Source organism: Pocillopora damicornis, chromosome 10 (genome assembly GCF_964200805.1).
Source record: "Pocillopora damicornis chromosome 10, jaPocDami1.2, whole genome shotgun sequence".
Lineage (NCBI taxonomy): Eukaryota > Metazoa > Cnidaria > Anthozoa > Scleractinia > Pocilloporidae > Pocillopora > Pocillopora damicornis.
In genome coordinates, this window is record NC_142679.1 from 19602801 (window position 1) to 19618519 (window position 15719).

At 39.4% G+C, this 15719-nt stretch overlaps 2 protein-coding genes across 2 annotated transcripts in view; both read right to left on the reverse strand.

Annotated features, from left to right (window-relative positions):
- LOC113669106 (uncharacterized) overlaps positions 1-15719 on the reverse strand; it is a 388759-nt gene that overhangs the window by 161175 nt on the left and 211865 nt on the right. The gene's annotated exons all lie outside the window — the stretch shown is intronic.
- On the reverse strand, positions 7425-9902 carry LOC149039292 (uncharacterized). The gene is made up of 2 exons (XM_089184060.1): positions 9678-9902; positions 7425-8252 (listed from the first exon to the last, which is right to left on the reverse strand). Exons 1-2 carry the CDS (start codon positions 9900-9902, stop codon positions 7425-7427), a joined length of 1053 nt encoding a protein of 350 aa, XP_089040186.1.

Genomic DNA, 15719 nt, shown 5'->3' on the forward strand with positions numbered 1-15719 from the left:
ACATACAATTCCTATAGACTTAATCCTTTTTTCTTCACCTCCTATCTGTACGTTGTGTCTCCCTTTTCATACATACAATTCCTATAGACTTAATCCTTTTTTCTTCACCTCCTATCTGTACGTTGTGTCTCCCTTTTCATACATACAATTCCTATAGACTTAATCCTTTTTTCTTCACCCCCTATCTGTACGTTGTGTCTCCCTTTTCATACATACAATTCCTATACACTTAATCCTTTTTTCTTCACCCCCTATCTGTACGTTGTGTCTCCCTTTTCATACATACAATTCCTATACACTTAATCCTTTTTTCTTCACTCCCTATCTGTCCGTTGCGTCTCCCGTTTCGGTGTAAAATTGCTCGTTTATTGTCAAGTAATTTAGAAACTCATGAAGTAATCATCTGTCATGAGTTTTATGAGTTAAAGGTTATTTGAAAATAAGGGAGTAGAAATTCACTCAATAACTCAGTTACGAAAAGAATTGATTAATTACTTTCTCCAGGGGAAAACGATACAGTACTCAGGTGTATTTCGCAGAAGTTTTGCTAAGAAACCTCGGGAAGGATAATGGGGTTCTTGACGATAACATAGGGTAAATATGGAAAACATTCTTAAAAAAAAAAGATTTAGAGGCGTATTCACTAGTAAATCGACCGGTCTGGCCATTCGTTTCTGACAAATTTATTAGAGGAGAGGACGAATATTCGGAATTTGTAGCGGAATCGCAACCACGTTTACAGAAAGAGCTAATGAGTTTTGAGTGAAAGGTGTATTTGATCGTGAAATTGGAGACTTGGTGATGAAAGTCTGTTGTAACGTCCTTAAAGTTTCGATTATCATCATTACCTCAAGTCGCTCTACACCTGTCGTTCCATTTGTGCCTGATAGTCCATTGAGTACCACGCCCATATACATCGTTTTCCACTATTATGGTGCTGGCCATTATGACGCTACCGACCAAATCTGTACTTCAGGTATGTAAGCCGACTGACGAAATGTTATAATTGAATCCTGGTGGTTGAGTCGTCCTTGCTAGGTTCCCTTGCAATTTATATCAGTTTGTTGCGATAGACGGTTTATGAGAATAGTCTAATGTAATATACCAGACTACATTTGTCGGGATTATTTTAGTTTGACACTATAATTCACTCTATTTGCCTATTTACCATACGTTCAACTTCAAATAAAATATATGCCTCGTCAATACCCACACACACACACACACACTTTTTATGAGAGCTGATATAAGGCAAGTAAATTTATTGCCAAATTGAAATCACGATTAGCTTTCATAACGTCCCTAGCTGGTTTTGTCAGTTACCATGACGGGCTTAGCATGGGTTTCTAACGGAAACTTTTGTCTTGTCTTATTTGCATGCATTTAGCTGAGGTCAAGGATAATGAAGAGCTGCCGCTAAATAGAAGTTTGATTTGTCATTGTGGACGACATGCAAAATCAAGGATGCATGGATTCTGTATCCCTGATGCAATAGGGCGCTGTCCATGTGTTCGTCAAAGGCGGCAATGCTCCAAAAGATGCAGATGCTTAAACTGCAAAAATAACGCCCGTAACAATAATGGTACACCCGATGGCTGTAGGTGTGGAGAAGGAGACAGAAACATCAGAAGTGCATGCACCGATGTGCCAGACCAACGACGATCCAAATGCCCTTACTATACTTCTGGTAGTTCGTGCTCCGCGGAGAGATGTTAATGCAAGGGCTGCGGGAACTCGTTTGTCAAAAGAACGGCGGGCAAGAAAGATGTTTAAAAAAAAAAGGTCCACCAAATGTACGTCCAGTCCTTCGACATTGAAAAGGAAACGCACCATGGATTTCTTGAAGGAAAGCAACTCCTCCATTAGCCTGGGTTCTTGAACAAATATAGAAACATGCCTTTTGGACGCTGTAGAATCTTTCCTGCATTGTACTTGCTTTCTTCCTACTAGGGAAAATTTAACACATTTATATAATTATGTGGTCAACTCGCGCTTTGCTCGGCAGCTCCAATTACATGTTAGTGAGAAGACGAAAAGCAAGTGGAGGGAAAGTTGAACCTTGAAAAAAATAAATGCATGGCAGCGCTAAATCTTGCTTACGGGGTTGACGCAATTAACCGTATGTAGAGTATACAAATAACGGCGTTTTTTTACGTCTATGTATTCTATTTGAATTCCGGCGCATATTACGCTTTTATTGTGCAAAAAATGTCAATATTGTCAGAAAATAAATGTCAATAAAACTTACCAGCGGGAAAAAAGAGTTCTTTCTCATACAATGGATTCCCATCAACTACAACTACTAATGATTTGATGAAAGTATTCTATATTTAATCATAAAAATTACAATTACCTCGATTGTGATTGTTTTAAAAAATCCCCATTTCCATCAAATCATTTGTTCAGTTGTTATCAGACAGTTTGTTGTCGGAAAGCTGTCAATCACATTCAAATTTGTGGTTTAAAACAACCAATCACATTCAAAGTTATAGTTTGATTCAACCAATCACAACCTTGGTTTCGTTTGATACAACTTTTTCCCTTCCTTTCATAAGTAATAATTCTTTTTTTTCCCGGAAACTGTTATTTGTATGACTTTGTGTCGTCCAATATACTGTCCGTAATCGCACTCGTGATAAACGAATCGTATTCCCGCTACGCGATTGTCCGATTTTGTTATCACTCGTATAATTACCGACCGAATTGGACTGCCTCAGTCCTATTACCATTACTTATCATAACTTTAGCAAAATTCTGGAACATAATCGAGCACCGATAGGACAATTTACTCGTCATGCTTGTAATTTGACGGTATAGGACGACAGTTGATACTTGCCAGTGTAAGTGTACAATGCGCGTCATGTGCGCGTGCTGTTGTCGTGTAAATTAACACAACAGCGCGCGCATTGTACACTTACACAGGCAAGTGTCAACTGTCGAGTTAACTGTTGTTTCTTTTTTGTATAAAAATGCATTAGTGATGTTTAGTCTCTTTCTCAAATTCATCATAGTTTTGATTAATTCGTGTCGTCCAAATCTGTCTCTAATCATACTCGTGATTAACAAGTCGTACTTCAGACCAACCTGATTAGTGCACAGTTCTATTTTCCGTTGTGATGTCTACATATGTAGATATAGTTTTGTTATGGACTTCAAAGTCTAGTATACTGTAACAAAGGTTGCCATATCGATGTCATTACAATGATTATCAATAAAGGGCAAAATTACTAAGCGCTGATTGGTTGAGAGAGAGGGCATTTTTTTCTTAATCAAGGGCATTTTTAGTAATCAGGAGAGGGCATGATTACCTGTTAATGATTGGCTAAATTTTGCCCTTTATTGATAAACAAGTAATCCCATGAGACCTCGTACTATTAAGGATTAATTGCACTTGAGTTTTCAAAATTTTCCAAATTGCCCTCGTCGCTTCGCAACTCGGGCAATTTTGGAAAATTTTGAAAACTCTCGTGCAATTATTAAGTACTATTAATCCTTAATAGTACTTAGCCTCATGTGATTACCTATACTAATTAGCAGGAGATAACAGATTAGAAATCCGGTCAAATACCAAAGCAGTTTATGTTGTTTAATACGTTTAGTTGGAATAAAGCGAACATGCTTGTTACTGTATTACGCATAAGTTAGGAATTTCACAGCGTTATTTGTATAGTTAATCACATGATTTCGAGTGCAATTTGGAATAAATAAGCACGAGTAAATTTTTTAAAGACTAACGAAATTGCACGAGCCCGTAGGGCGAGTGCAATTTGTGGTCTTTGAAAAAATTAACAAGTGCTTGTTTATTCCAAATTGCACGAGAAAAATCATGTGATTACGTGTTAATAATATACATGGAGAAAAAACGAGATGGCTTATCATAATTAAACATAAGCAAAGCGCGCATCAAGTGCAAAAATAATTTATTCAAACCGCGCATTCCGTCAAAACAACCGCGTACGATCAAAACAATAATAATTATGCAATGATAACTTCACATCTTTAAGGTATAAAAAAGTTCAAGGAATTGTTCAGTCTGTGTCCGAATCACTTTCGATGAAATGGAATCGTTGTTTCCGAGGTTTAACCATGTTTGTTTTTAATTTCGGCGTTGGATCGCTCGAGCAAAGTGTTAAGCTGGGTCGGCTCGTCATTTTCGATTTCCTCGGCAATTCCCTTCTCTAAACACCACTTTTTCTAAACCGACAACCAAAAAGCAGTGCTTTTCACAGTGTTTTCGTTGTTTAAGCTGTTTTTCAGCTGCGGTGGCAAAAGAAAGCCTACTTAAAACGCCGGCAATTGTTTCGCTCGTAAATTTTTAAATTTTTAAATTTTGTCGCGACATCGAAGGCTCGCAATTGATTGGCTATCTGTGAGTTTCTTTGATTATTGACCAATCAGAATGTCTGATTTGTTTCTTTCTTTGCACTGAATTAACACTCTTCTGCACTGAATTACCTGAAAACTGCATTTATCTTAACCAATCAGAACTGAGTAATTTTTCCATGTATATTATTAACACTGAAAACGGAGACGCATCGGAAATAAGGAGAGAAAAAAAATCATTATTTAATTCCTTTTTTAACTGCGTTATTAATTGAATTTCTAGTCCCGTGTATTGCCCATCAAATCCCAAAAAACCTTCAACTCACAAAACTCATAGCAGATGATTACTTCGAGAGTTTTTAAATTACTTGACGATAAACGAGCGATCTTACACTGAAAAGGGAGACGCAACGGATAGATAGAAGGTGAAGAAAAAAAATTTTGGAATTGCATGGATAAAGTACAGATTAAAACTAACCAGAAAACTATATTCCTATATTTCTGATGACGAATCAAATGATGAACTTTTTTTTGCTAGTTCTAAGAATATCTTGTTGACAATGACCCCAAACGTTACTTTTCAATGTCATGCAATGAGACTCTCGTTGATGATAGTTAAATGTATAGCTTGACTGTTTTATAACCACTTGAGAGAAGGCTGTCAAACCCGTGGCTAACTCAGAGTAGATGGAGGATTATGAGGTAGAATGTGCTTTCTTGAGGGTAGATGAAGGCGAACCGCGTACCAGAACATGGGCTAATGTGCTAGAACATGGCTGACCTAAGGTAGATATGGGTTAACGTGGTAGAACATAGCTAACTAAGGGTAGATGGGGGTGAACGTGGTTAAACATGGTTAACTTAGGGTAGATGGGGGTGAACGTGGTAGAACATGGTTAACTTATGGAAGATGTGGGTTAACGTGGTAGAACACGGTTAACTTAGCGTAGATGTGGGTTAACGTGGTAGAACATGGTTAACTTATGGTAGATGTAGGTTAACGAGGTAGAACAGGGCTACCTTAGGGTAGATGTGGGTTAACGTGGTAGAACATGGCTAACTTATGGTGGATGTGGGTTAACGTGGTAGAACATGGCTAACTTAGGATGGATGTGAGTTAACGTGGTAGAACATGGCTTACTTAGGGCAGATGTGGGTTAACGTGGTAAAACATGGCTAACTTAAGGTACATGTGGGTGAATGTGGTAGAACATGGCTAACTTAAGGCATATGTGGAATAACGCGGTAGAACATGGTTAACTTATGGTAGATGTGGCTTAACGTGGTAGAACATTGCTAATTTAGGGTAGATGTGGGTTAACGTGGTAGAACATGGTTAACTTAGGGTAAATGTGGGTTAACTTGGTAGAACATGGTTAACTTAGGTTAGATGTTGGTCAACGTGGTAGAACATGGCTAACTTAGTGTAGGTGTGAGTTAACGTGGTAGAACATAGCTAACTTAGGGTAGATGGGGGTGAATGTGGTAGAATATCGTTAACTTATAATAGATGTGGGTTAACGTGGTAGAACATGGCTATCTTATGGTAGAACATGGTTAAGATATGGTAGATGTAGGTTAACGTGGTAGAACATGGTTAACTTATGGTAGATGTAGGTAAACGTGGTAGAACAGGGCTAACTTAGAGTAGATGGGAGTTAACATGGTAAAACATGGCTTACTTAGGGCAGAGTGGGTTAACATAGTAGAACATGGCTAACTTATGGTAGATGTGGGTGAACGTGGTAGAACATGGTTATAACTTATGGTAGATGTGGGTTAACGTGCTAGAACATAGCTAACTTAGAGTAGATGTGGGTTAACGTAATAGAACATGGCTAATTTAGGGCAGATGCGGGTTAACGTGGTAGAACATGGCTAACTTAGGGTAGACGCGGAATAACGTGGAAGAGCATGGTTAACTTAGGGTAGATGTGGGTTAACGTGGAAGAACATGGCTCATTTAGGGTAGATGTGGGTTAACGTGGTAGAACATGGTTAAATTAGGGTAGATGTGGGTTAACGTGGTAGAACATGGTTAACTTAGGGTAGATGTTGGTCAACGTAGAACATGGCATACTTAGTGTAGATTTCAGTTAACGTGGTAGAACATGGCTAACTTAGGGTAGATGGGGGTTAACGTGGTAAAACATGGTTAACTTATGGTAGATGGGGGTTAACGTGGTAGAACATGGCTAACTTATGGTAAACGTAGGTTAACGTGGTAGAACAGGGCTAACGTAGGGTAGATGTAGGTTAACGTGGTAGAACATGGCTAACTTATGGTAGATGTGGGTAAACGTGGTAGAATATCGCTAACTTAGGGTAGATGTGAGTTAACGTGGTAGAACATGGCTTACTTAGGGAAGATGTGGAATAACGTGGTAGAACATGGTTAACTTATGGTAGATGTGGGTTAACGTGGTAGAGCATGGCTAATTTAGGGTAGATGTGAGTTAACGTGGTAGACATGGTTAACTAAGGGTTGATGAGGGTTAACGTTTTAGAACATGGTTAACTTAGGGTAGATGTGGGTTAAGGTGGTAGAACATGGTTAACTTAGGGTAGATGTGGGTTAACGTGGTAGAACATGGTTAACTTAGGTTAGATGTTGGTCAACGTGGTAGAACATGGCTAACTTAGTGTAGGTGTGAGTTAACGTGGTAGAATATAGCTAACTTAGGGTAGATGGGGGTGAATGTGGTAGAATATCGTTAACTTATAATAGATGTGGGTTAAAGTGGTAGAACATGGTTAAGATATGGTAGATGCGGGTTAACGCGGAAGAACATGGTTAACTTATGGTAGATGTTTTTTTGCATTTTAGGCGGTAAGGCAGCTGCAGTGCAATGGCTGCCGACCCTAACGACTTTAAAAATACCCAAAGCAACAAAAAGAAAAAGCTTAAAATACCGCCAAGGTGAGGGGGCATCCCCATACGGGGCCGGCCCACCAATTTCGCCGGGGAGTCGAACCCCGCCTCACCCAAAAAACCAATAAAAAGACGCGGAGGCAAATCATATTAAAAAGTCACTACAAATACACATTAAAAGACACACATCTAAAAGATCATACACGAAGGTCGGGAAAAAAAGAGGCAACTACAGTACAACTTTAAAAGAGGAGCCATGAAAAAAACCGATGACACCATTGGCACCCCACTGTCGAGTAAAATAGCGACGCCGACGGTCAGACACAAATCTCTTCGCAAACAATGGAAGGTAAAAATACAACCGCGACCTCAGAGTGGCCAAAAGCTTGATAGCACCAGGCCACTCGGAACGAAAACGAAAGTCGTTACGCTGACACCACACCAGAAATTTGCAAACGATAAGGAGGTAGCTGAAGACACGGGGAACAACCAGCAACTCGTCAGAGTTAAAACCGAAAAGCATGTGGCGAACGGTAATGATAGGAGCCAGGGGTGCAGCCGCAAAAAGCAGGGACTGAATAAAGTCGATGCCACTCTGGGCTGAGGGGCAAGAGAAAAAGAGATGCTCCAAAGACTCGGTATGATAGCCGCAAAAGCAAGCTGTCGGGACATCATAACCGAAAGAGGCGAGCCTCTCAGCTGTATACAGGACACCATGAGCTACCTTCCAGTTGAGGTCAATGGCTGGTCTGTTGAAAGGCATAAAGCCCAAGGACTTCCAGCTGGATGACCAGTCAAGACTACCAAACGACGGGCGAAACTTCGCAACACAATGGGGCTGACACGGGTTAATCAAAAGCAACAGCAGGTAGCACGACTTGCAGGAAAAAGAGGAAACCTCCAGATGGAGATTGTCCCGAGGGGACCGAACAATTAAACCAGCCGGAGAGATAGAACCACTGAGAGCCCTCCAAGCAGTCAGGAGATCAGCATAAAACGGGGGAAGCTGGTCGGGCGAGAAGGCGTACGGCCGTGCAAAAACAAGGTAATACAAGGCCTTTGATGGCAGGGTGAGCTCAACTCAACTCAATATTCTTTGCACTCTATGGACCTCGCTCTCTTACACAGAATTGCATCTACGCTGCCAGAAAAAGACTCATCTAACTACTGTATTTTAATCACTTTCTAAAACGAACTTAATATGAACAAAAGATCAATGAAAGTTCAATAATAGTTTGTCTAACGATGCCATCAATTGTTGATGGCGACGTTTTGTCAGCCACACCGAGATTCGTTTAGAATACACAGTTTGATCGACAACTCACGGAGAGTAAATATCGTGAGATAACCTTCCAAACTATTATTTATCCAATCATAAAAATGAAATTTTAATTGACATGCAATAAGTAACGAGAGGAGACTATCCGAGCTTTATGCCTCTGACTTAATGGAACGACAAAGTATCAAGCCTTCTCTGACTTCCCAGTCAGTGCCAGTTATCGCTTCAAACAAACGCTGTTTACCCACGTTGTTATATTCCGATTTCCTCGCAGGTTTAAGCTCCGTAGTTTGCAGTTGGTATCAGTTAAGGCTTTACACAAGTACTTTATTCTTTTATCTCCTAATTCATTGTCACTGATGTCTAGACTGGCTAATTTACAGTTAACTCTGGCTAGCGCGTTACCCAAGTGCATGATTCCTTTGTCTCTTAACTTATTGAAACTGACGTTTAAGGTGGTTAATGTACAATTAACGCTGGTTTGCGCGTTACACAAGAGCATCATTCCTTCGTCTCTTGACCAGTTGTCACTGACATTTAAGCTGGTTAATGTGCAGTTAACGCTGGTTAGTGCTTTACGCAGGTGCATTATTCCTTCGTCTCTTAACAGATTGCGTCTGACGCTTGAGCTGGTTAATGTGCTGGTTAATGTTAATTAATGCTGGTTAGCGCGTTACGCAAGTGTACCATTCCTTCGTCTCTTGACCAGTTGCCACTGACGTTTAAGCTGGTTAATATGCAGTTAACGCTGGTTAGCGCGTCACACTAGTGCATTATTCCTTCGCACTCTAACAGATTGCGACTGACGTTTAAGCTGACTAATTTACAGTTAACGCTCGTTAGCGCGTTACACGAGTGCACTATTCCTTCGTCTCTTGACCAATTGTCACTGACGTTTAAGCTAGTTAATTTACAGTAAACGCTGGTTTGCTCGTTACACAAGAGCAATATTCCTTTGTCTCCTAACCCATTGAAACTAATATTGAAGCTGGTCAAATTACAGTCACTACTGACGAGCACTTCATACAGTTGTCCTAATCCTTGACTTTATAAAACAATGCCATACAGTGTCAAGCTGTAAAGTTCCCTCTGAGTAAGCGCTGTACTCAAGCTCTACAAACCTTTACCAGATATCTGACCGCTAGAGGGGATTAATCTAGTTACTTTCTAGTCCCTGTTGGTGATCGCTTTACACAGTGTTACCAAACCAGGGTCGTACTCTGTTGGCCACGCCTTCAAAGTGCCTGAGCTCGAGCTGTACAAAGGTGGACTAAATGTTTCCTCGTCCTCGTCCTCGCCCCAAACTTCATGATACCAGTCCCGTGGTAGTTTACGTGTAGCTAGCTTATCTATAAACAGCAGCACCGCTTGCCATACACCTTCTCTGATGTGAATAGTAAGGAATCTTTTCAATTCGTCTTTATCCATCGCTCCTCGTAATTACTCTAATGCACGAGGCGATTGGAAGGACAAAAATACAAAAAGAAATATTAATCTTTTACTTGAAAACTACAGCGGAAAAAAACCCGCCTGTACATTTTTTTTTAATCTCAACACTGACAAACCATAAAAAATACCTCGGCAAATTGTAAACAAAAAGAATTTCGAGTCTCCGTGTTTCGACTGATTATTGAATCATCCCAAGTCAAAGGAAACCAGTTGATAAAACAAGGAGACGGGCAGTATGAACAATAAATGTCGTGCGATACCAAAAACATTAATATAAGCTTATTTTCATTTCCTTTTCCAAGTCTTAAAATTTTAGAAAATCAGTTACGAAGTTGTAAATAATTATCATTAAGTTTTATTCCAGAAGAGTATTTTCCCTCACTTGTAATCTAAAAATCTAGAATCGAAAATGCTTGTTAGATATGTTGTTGTGTTGTTTCTAAATCTGGTTTTAAAGTTTCAGAACTTTTTCAAAATCACAAGAGAAAAACTTTGGTTTCTATTTGCAAAAATTATAACATAGTATTAGTTTTGATAAATTGAAAGAACCGTTTTTTTCTTGGAAATACGATTGCAAAGTACTTCAGTTACACCACATGAGCGACCAGCTGTAACATCAGAATTCTACGCACTTATGGACTGAGTAGAAGGGTCATGTCGGTCCACCTTGATCTTACTCAGCCAATCAGATTTTTATTCCTTAACCGCCGTTCTTCTCATTCTACTTTCCTCTCGCAGGGCCGCACGCTTAGCCCTGCAGCTTTTAATGCCCCTGCTCACGCAACCGCGCACGGCCCTCATAAAGGGGTTTGTCTATAAATCATTTTTTTTCTTCTTATTAAGAACGGTCATTAGACCGTGCAGGTCACTTGATGATTGTATAAAAATACCAGGTCTACTGAGAAAGAGCAAACCCAACACAAGATCACAAATCAGGGTAAAAAAAATCCTTTGACCATTATACAAACCCAACATTTCTCAATGATCTGAAGACACAATGTAGACAACTGGACATATGTTTCAAAACTTATACGAACTGTCAGTAATTTTAACAATTTTAAGTACCTCGCCTGCGTAAGCCAAGTTCGGTTGACTCATTTAATAAGTAGCTGACGCAGCTCTGGAGTTCCTCGAGTAAACTGACATCAAACTTCGCCAGTCCTGATCTAATGGTCGAATACATGGCGTTCTCTACTGCAATCATGTAGGACACAAAAAAGCCAAAAACCATTTCAGTATTTTAGGTCACATTCTCAGTTCAGAGAAATTATTAAAATAAAGAACTTCTTTTAAAGACAGCGTAAGCGTCAACGTTGTCTGATTCCGGAGTTCTATCCACTGCAGTACCGCGCACTTGACGCTTGTGCAAATCCAAACTACTGCAACCTGCGCGTACCATGAAACAGTACCTGTAATTTTGCATATGTAGCAAAATTTGAACGTTTATAGAACCAGGATAAGCTTATCTCAAGAAGCCAGTTAGTTTTAAATACGCACTAGGAAGAAGTTCATTTTTGCCTGGTCTTTTGTTTCTTTTCTTCTACAATCTTTATTTTCTAGTGCAGTGGGAGGTTGTCTCCTTACCACATGACGGCTGATGGCTGGGTTGCCAGGATTTACCACTCGTGAAAACAGTCTCCATCTAAGTGCTAGGTGCCAATTGAGTAATGTAACTGATGTCTAAGGCCTCCAATGAGCAAAGCAATTGTTAATTATTACCGTAGAAGAAGGCTGCATGTGCAGGAGTTCCGCGAAAAAAGATAATCCTATAAAGAACTGGAAGTATTTTAAAAGCATTCTACTACAATTATTTTCTGTTTAAATGTGCATTAACCTTCTCAAGTTTCTTGAAAAGTTCCTCTCGAGGTACTTCAACGGTGGAAACAGGGGGAGGTGAGCTATCTGAGAGAAGAGGTAAACAGCAAAATGGTTTCAACAATTTTCAAACGCACTATTCTTGGTTGATAGCATTATATAAACAGCAGAGGCTATCTTAAATATAGAGTAACTACATATTATTTCCATATCATATCATATTATTGCCAGGATTTACCGCTTGTGAAAACAGTCTCCAGCTAAGTGCTGGGTGCCAATGGAGTAAAGTAATTGATGTCTAAGGCCTCCAATGAGCATAGAAATTGTTAATTATTACTTCATAACCCAATTTTCAGTCTTGAGCCTTAGCGCCAACGCAGTGTACGATTGTCGATTCTTTTATTTTCATTCATTGATGAAGTCGGCTTTTTCTGCTTTATAGGGCTTTTGTGTTTATACGATAAACAAAATTAAACATGGTTGCTTGTAGATATGGAATTTCTCTTCTCGTGTTCAACTCGACATCTTACTCGTGAGCTACAAGTTGAACCTTGGAAGAGAAATTCCATATCGACGCTCGCCCATGTATTCTTCTCTATCCACCGGTGCCAGGGAAAACTTCGATTTTTAAAAATTGCTCTAAGGTTCTACATGTCAAACCTAATACTTGGCACATGCATTCTATAAGTACAATTCTTCAACACCCGATGTGCGGTTTTTTTTAAACAAAAATTTCATGATTTTTCAGCTGCTTACATAATAAAATAGCGGGAAAACAGCCACTTTACTCGAAAAACACAAGTGAATCGTTTAAAACTCTTTTTTCGCGAAAACCAGCCAGATGAAACTGGAGTGATTACTGAGAGAACCCTGTGAAAATTTTAAACTCGAAAATAAAAAAACGTCAAAAAGGCGTGAAATCAACCACATGGCGCCACATCAACCGCGGGGCGTGTCATCAACCACAAAATGAGGCGGGAAATCAACCAACGGGGGAGTTTGGGTTTTGGTCGAGGGTCGAGGGTCGAGGGTACAAAGTCGAGGGTCGAGGGTAATATGTCGAGGGTTCTTAAAAATGAAAATAAAATCATAAAAATAAAAATAAATAAAAAATAAAAAAATAAAACAGTAGCACAGAGCACGTGTTCACTCGCTCACACTGATGTAAAACCAGGAAAGACGCAAGAAGTCTGCGAACGGAAATACTTTGTACATTGGACCATATGAAGTATAGATAAGACACGTCAATGCGTCTAGACTATATTGTCTAGACTGATAAAGCTCTTCTGCTGTGTGGTGCAAAATAAACCGAAGACGAGCTGGTTAAAACCTGTGGCTAGTAGTTTCGTTAATTCTAGGGGGAATTTCTTATGATTTTTAACTGACTTTAAAAAGTGAGATTTGTAACGCCTGAATGTAATTTGTAATTTGTAACATTTGACCATGTGACGTATACTTCTATAAAACCAAACAAGCCCTCGCTATTGTCTAGAACGAAAAGGCTCTTTTGTTCTGGTCTAAATCAAGATAAAACCAAAGACGACTGGCGAAAAACTCATTATTTAGTCAGTAATATTACGTTAACTTTTCGAGTCAATTTTTTTAGATAATTTACTGCCTTCAAAAGGGCAATTTAAAAAATGCACCCTCGAAACCGCACTTTTAATTAATGTATTTTGGAAGATTCGAACTGTATAACCTAAGGGGTACGGGGCATCTACCACATATCCCGACCCCAATCTAAAAAGTATAAGCAAAAAAAAAAAATGATTGCAATATTTGCTCTGCATTTGCTAAAATAAAAATATGTACTGAATGCTTTATCTGTTCCATCCCATGCAACTAAACTTCCGTTTGACTCGTGTACATTTATTTATTTCTTCATTTGTTTATTCTGATTTTTATTTTTATTTATTTATTAGTTTTATCATGAACTAAAGGTACGTTAACACTCTTGTTAGCATAAAGACCAAATCCCAAACTCGTTTTTCGTTTCATTTTTATGATTTTATTTTCATTTTTAAGAACCCTCGATATGTTACCCTCGACCCTCGACATATTACCCTCGACCCTCGACTTTGTACCCTCGACCCTCGACCCTCGACCAAAACCCAAACTCCCAACGGGGGGACATTAGCCAAAAACGGGTCGGGAAATGAACCGCAAGGCGGGATATCAACCACACGGCGGGAAAGTAACCAAAATTGCGGCGGGAAAGTAACCAAAATTGCGGCGGGAAAGTAACCAAAATTGCGATGGGGTATCACCAAGTATATCTCTCTCTTTCTCCCTCCCTTTAGATTGTTGCCGCATATTTGCCATCTTCTCTCCTTTTCCATTTTTAAATGATTCAAACAATTTTAAAATGTGTTTTGTTGATGTGCAGCTCAAATTTGCACTTTCTTTTTAACGGCGATACTTAACTGAAGAGAATGTCGAGCATTGTAAAGGTAATAGCGCACGTTTTATCCGACAAACGTAGCAAATACTCAGTCAAACAAACAAACAAACATACTTTATTGACTTTCCCCAAGGGGGCTTTTCGAAGACAATGTTATAAAAATAATCCTATTACAATTAAAAATCCTATTTACAATTAAAGATGTTTTAAAATCTGAATGTTCTAAAAGAAAAATGAAAGCATACAAATATATAAAATTACAACTCTGTGAGTAATTTGGTCCTTAAACGTTTTTTAAAAACCTTAACGGAGTTGCACAGTTTTAAGGAATTATCCAAAGAGTTCCATAAGTTTACAGTTCTATAGAAAAATGTTCTCTGACCGCTAGCTGTTCTAAAGAATGGAATTTGCAAAAGCTGCGAATTTCTGGTGCTACGTCGACTAACCTCGGCTCGCTTTATGAATTTTGATGAGAGGTAATCTGGAGCCTGACCAGTCATGCATCTGAAGGCCGTAGTAGCGTTCCGGTAGTAAAGCTGGCTTTGAACTGAAAGCCAATTTAGTTCCTTGCGAATTGGTGTAACGTGGTCAAATTTACGCGCACCGCTAACAATGCGGCATGCGAAGTTCTGCACCGCCTGTAACTTGTCAACATTACATTTTGAGGTATTTGACCAAACATTGGAACAATAAAATAACCTGCTGAAAACTAAGGAATTAATAATCATCAAAAGTGTACGTTTGTCGAAAACATGCTTGACACGGTTTATTTGGCCGAGGCGGGACATACACGAGGAAGCGGTCTTAATTATGTGTTCATCGTAAGTTAAATTAGAATCCAAAATCACACCAAGGTCTTTGGCGGTGTCTGCGGGGACGATGTCCTCACCCATAATGGAAAGGGAGCGAAATTGCAATTTTGCACGCATCTGCCTGCTGCCAAATATCATCAGCTTGGTTTTGCCAGGGTTAAGTAACAATTGGTTGTTGGAACACCATTCTCCTATTTTAAACAAGTCGTCTTCCAAATCGGCAATTGCATCCAGGTTGTCTTTAAGTTCGAAGGAAGTGATGAGTTTCGTATCATCTACATAACTCTGAGTGCTGCATTTCTGTGGGATCGATGGAAGATCGTTCGTATATATGCTAAATAGTAGTGGGCCTAAGATACTTCCTTGAGGGACGCCGTTGGTCACGGACAAAGGCTCAGATAGCGTTGAATGGATTCGTACTACTTGTGTCCTGTTGCTTAGGTAACTACGAAACCATTGGAGAGCGTCTCTGGAAATTCCGACATCTTGCAATTTTAAAATTAACGTGTCGTGATTGACGCTATCGAAAGCTTTGCTCATATCTAATAGAACAACTGCCGTTAACTTCTTTTTGTCAATTGCGTTAAGAATTGTGTCAGTTGTTTCAATCACAGACGTTTCACACGAATGCCATCTCTTGTTACCGCTTTGGCTCTTTGATAGGGTGTCATTCGATTGCAGATACGAGGTGAGCTGCCTACCTAGTCGTAGGTACAAAGACACCCAAAAAACAATACATTTTCGAATTCTGCAGATTCCGAAGGTCAT

Coding starts and splice junctions, on each gene's coding strand:
- LOC149039292 (XM_089184060.1), bottom strand. CDS start 9,902: ATGGATAAAGACGAATTGAAAAGATTCCTTACTATTCACATCAGAGAA. Junction 8,253..9,677: donor CAGAGTACGACCCTGGTTTG/GTAACACTGTGT, acceptor CTGCCATCAAAG/GCCTTGTATTACCTTGTTTT.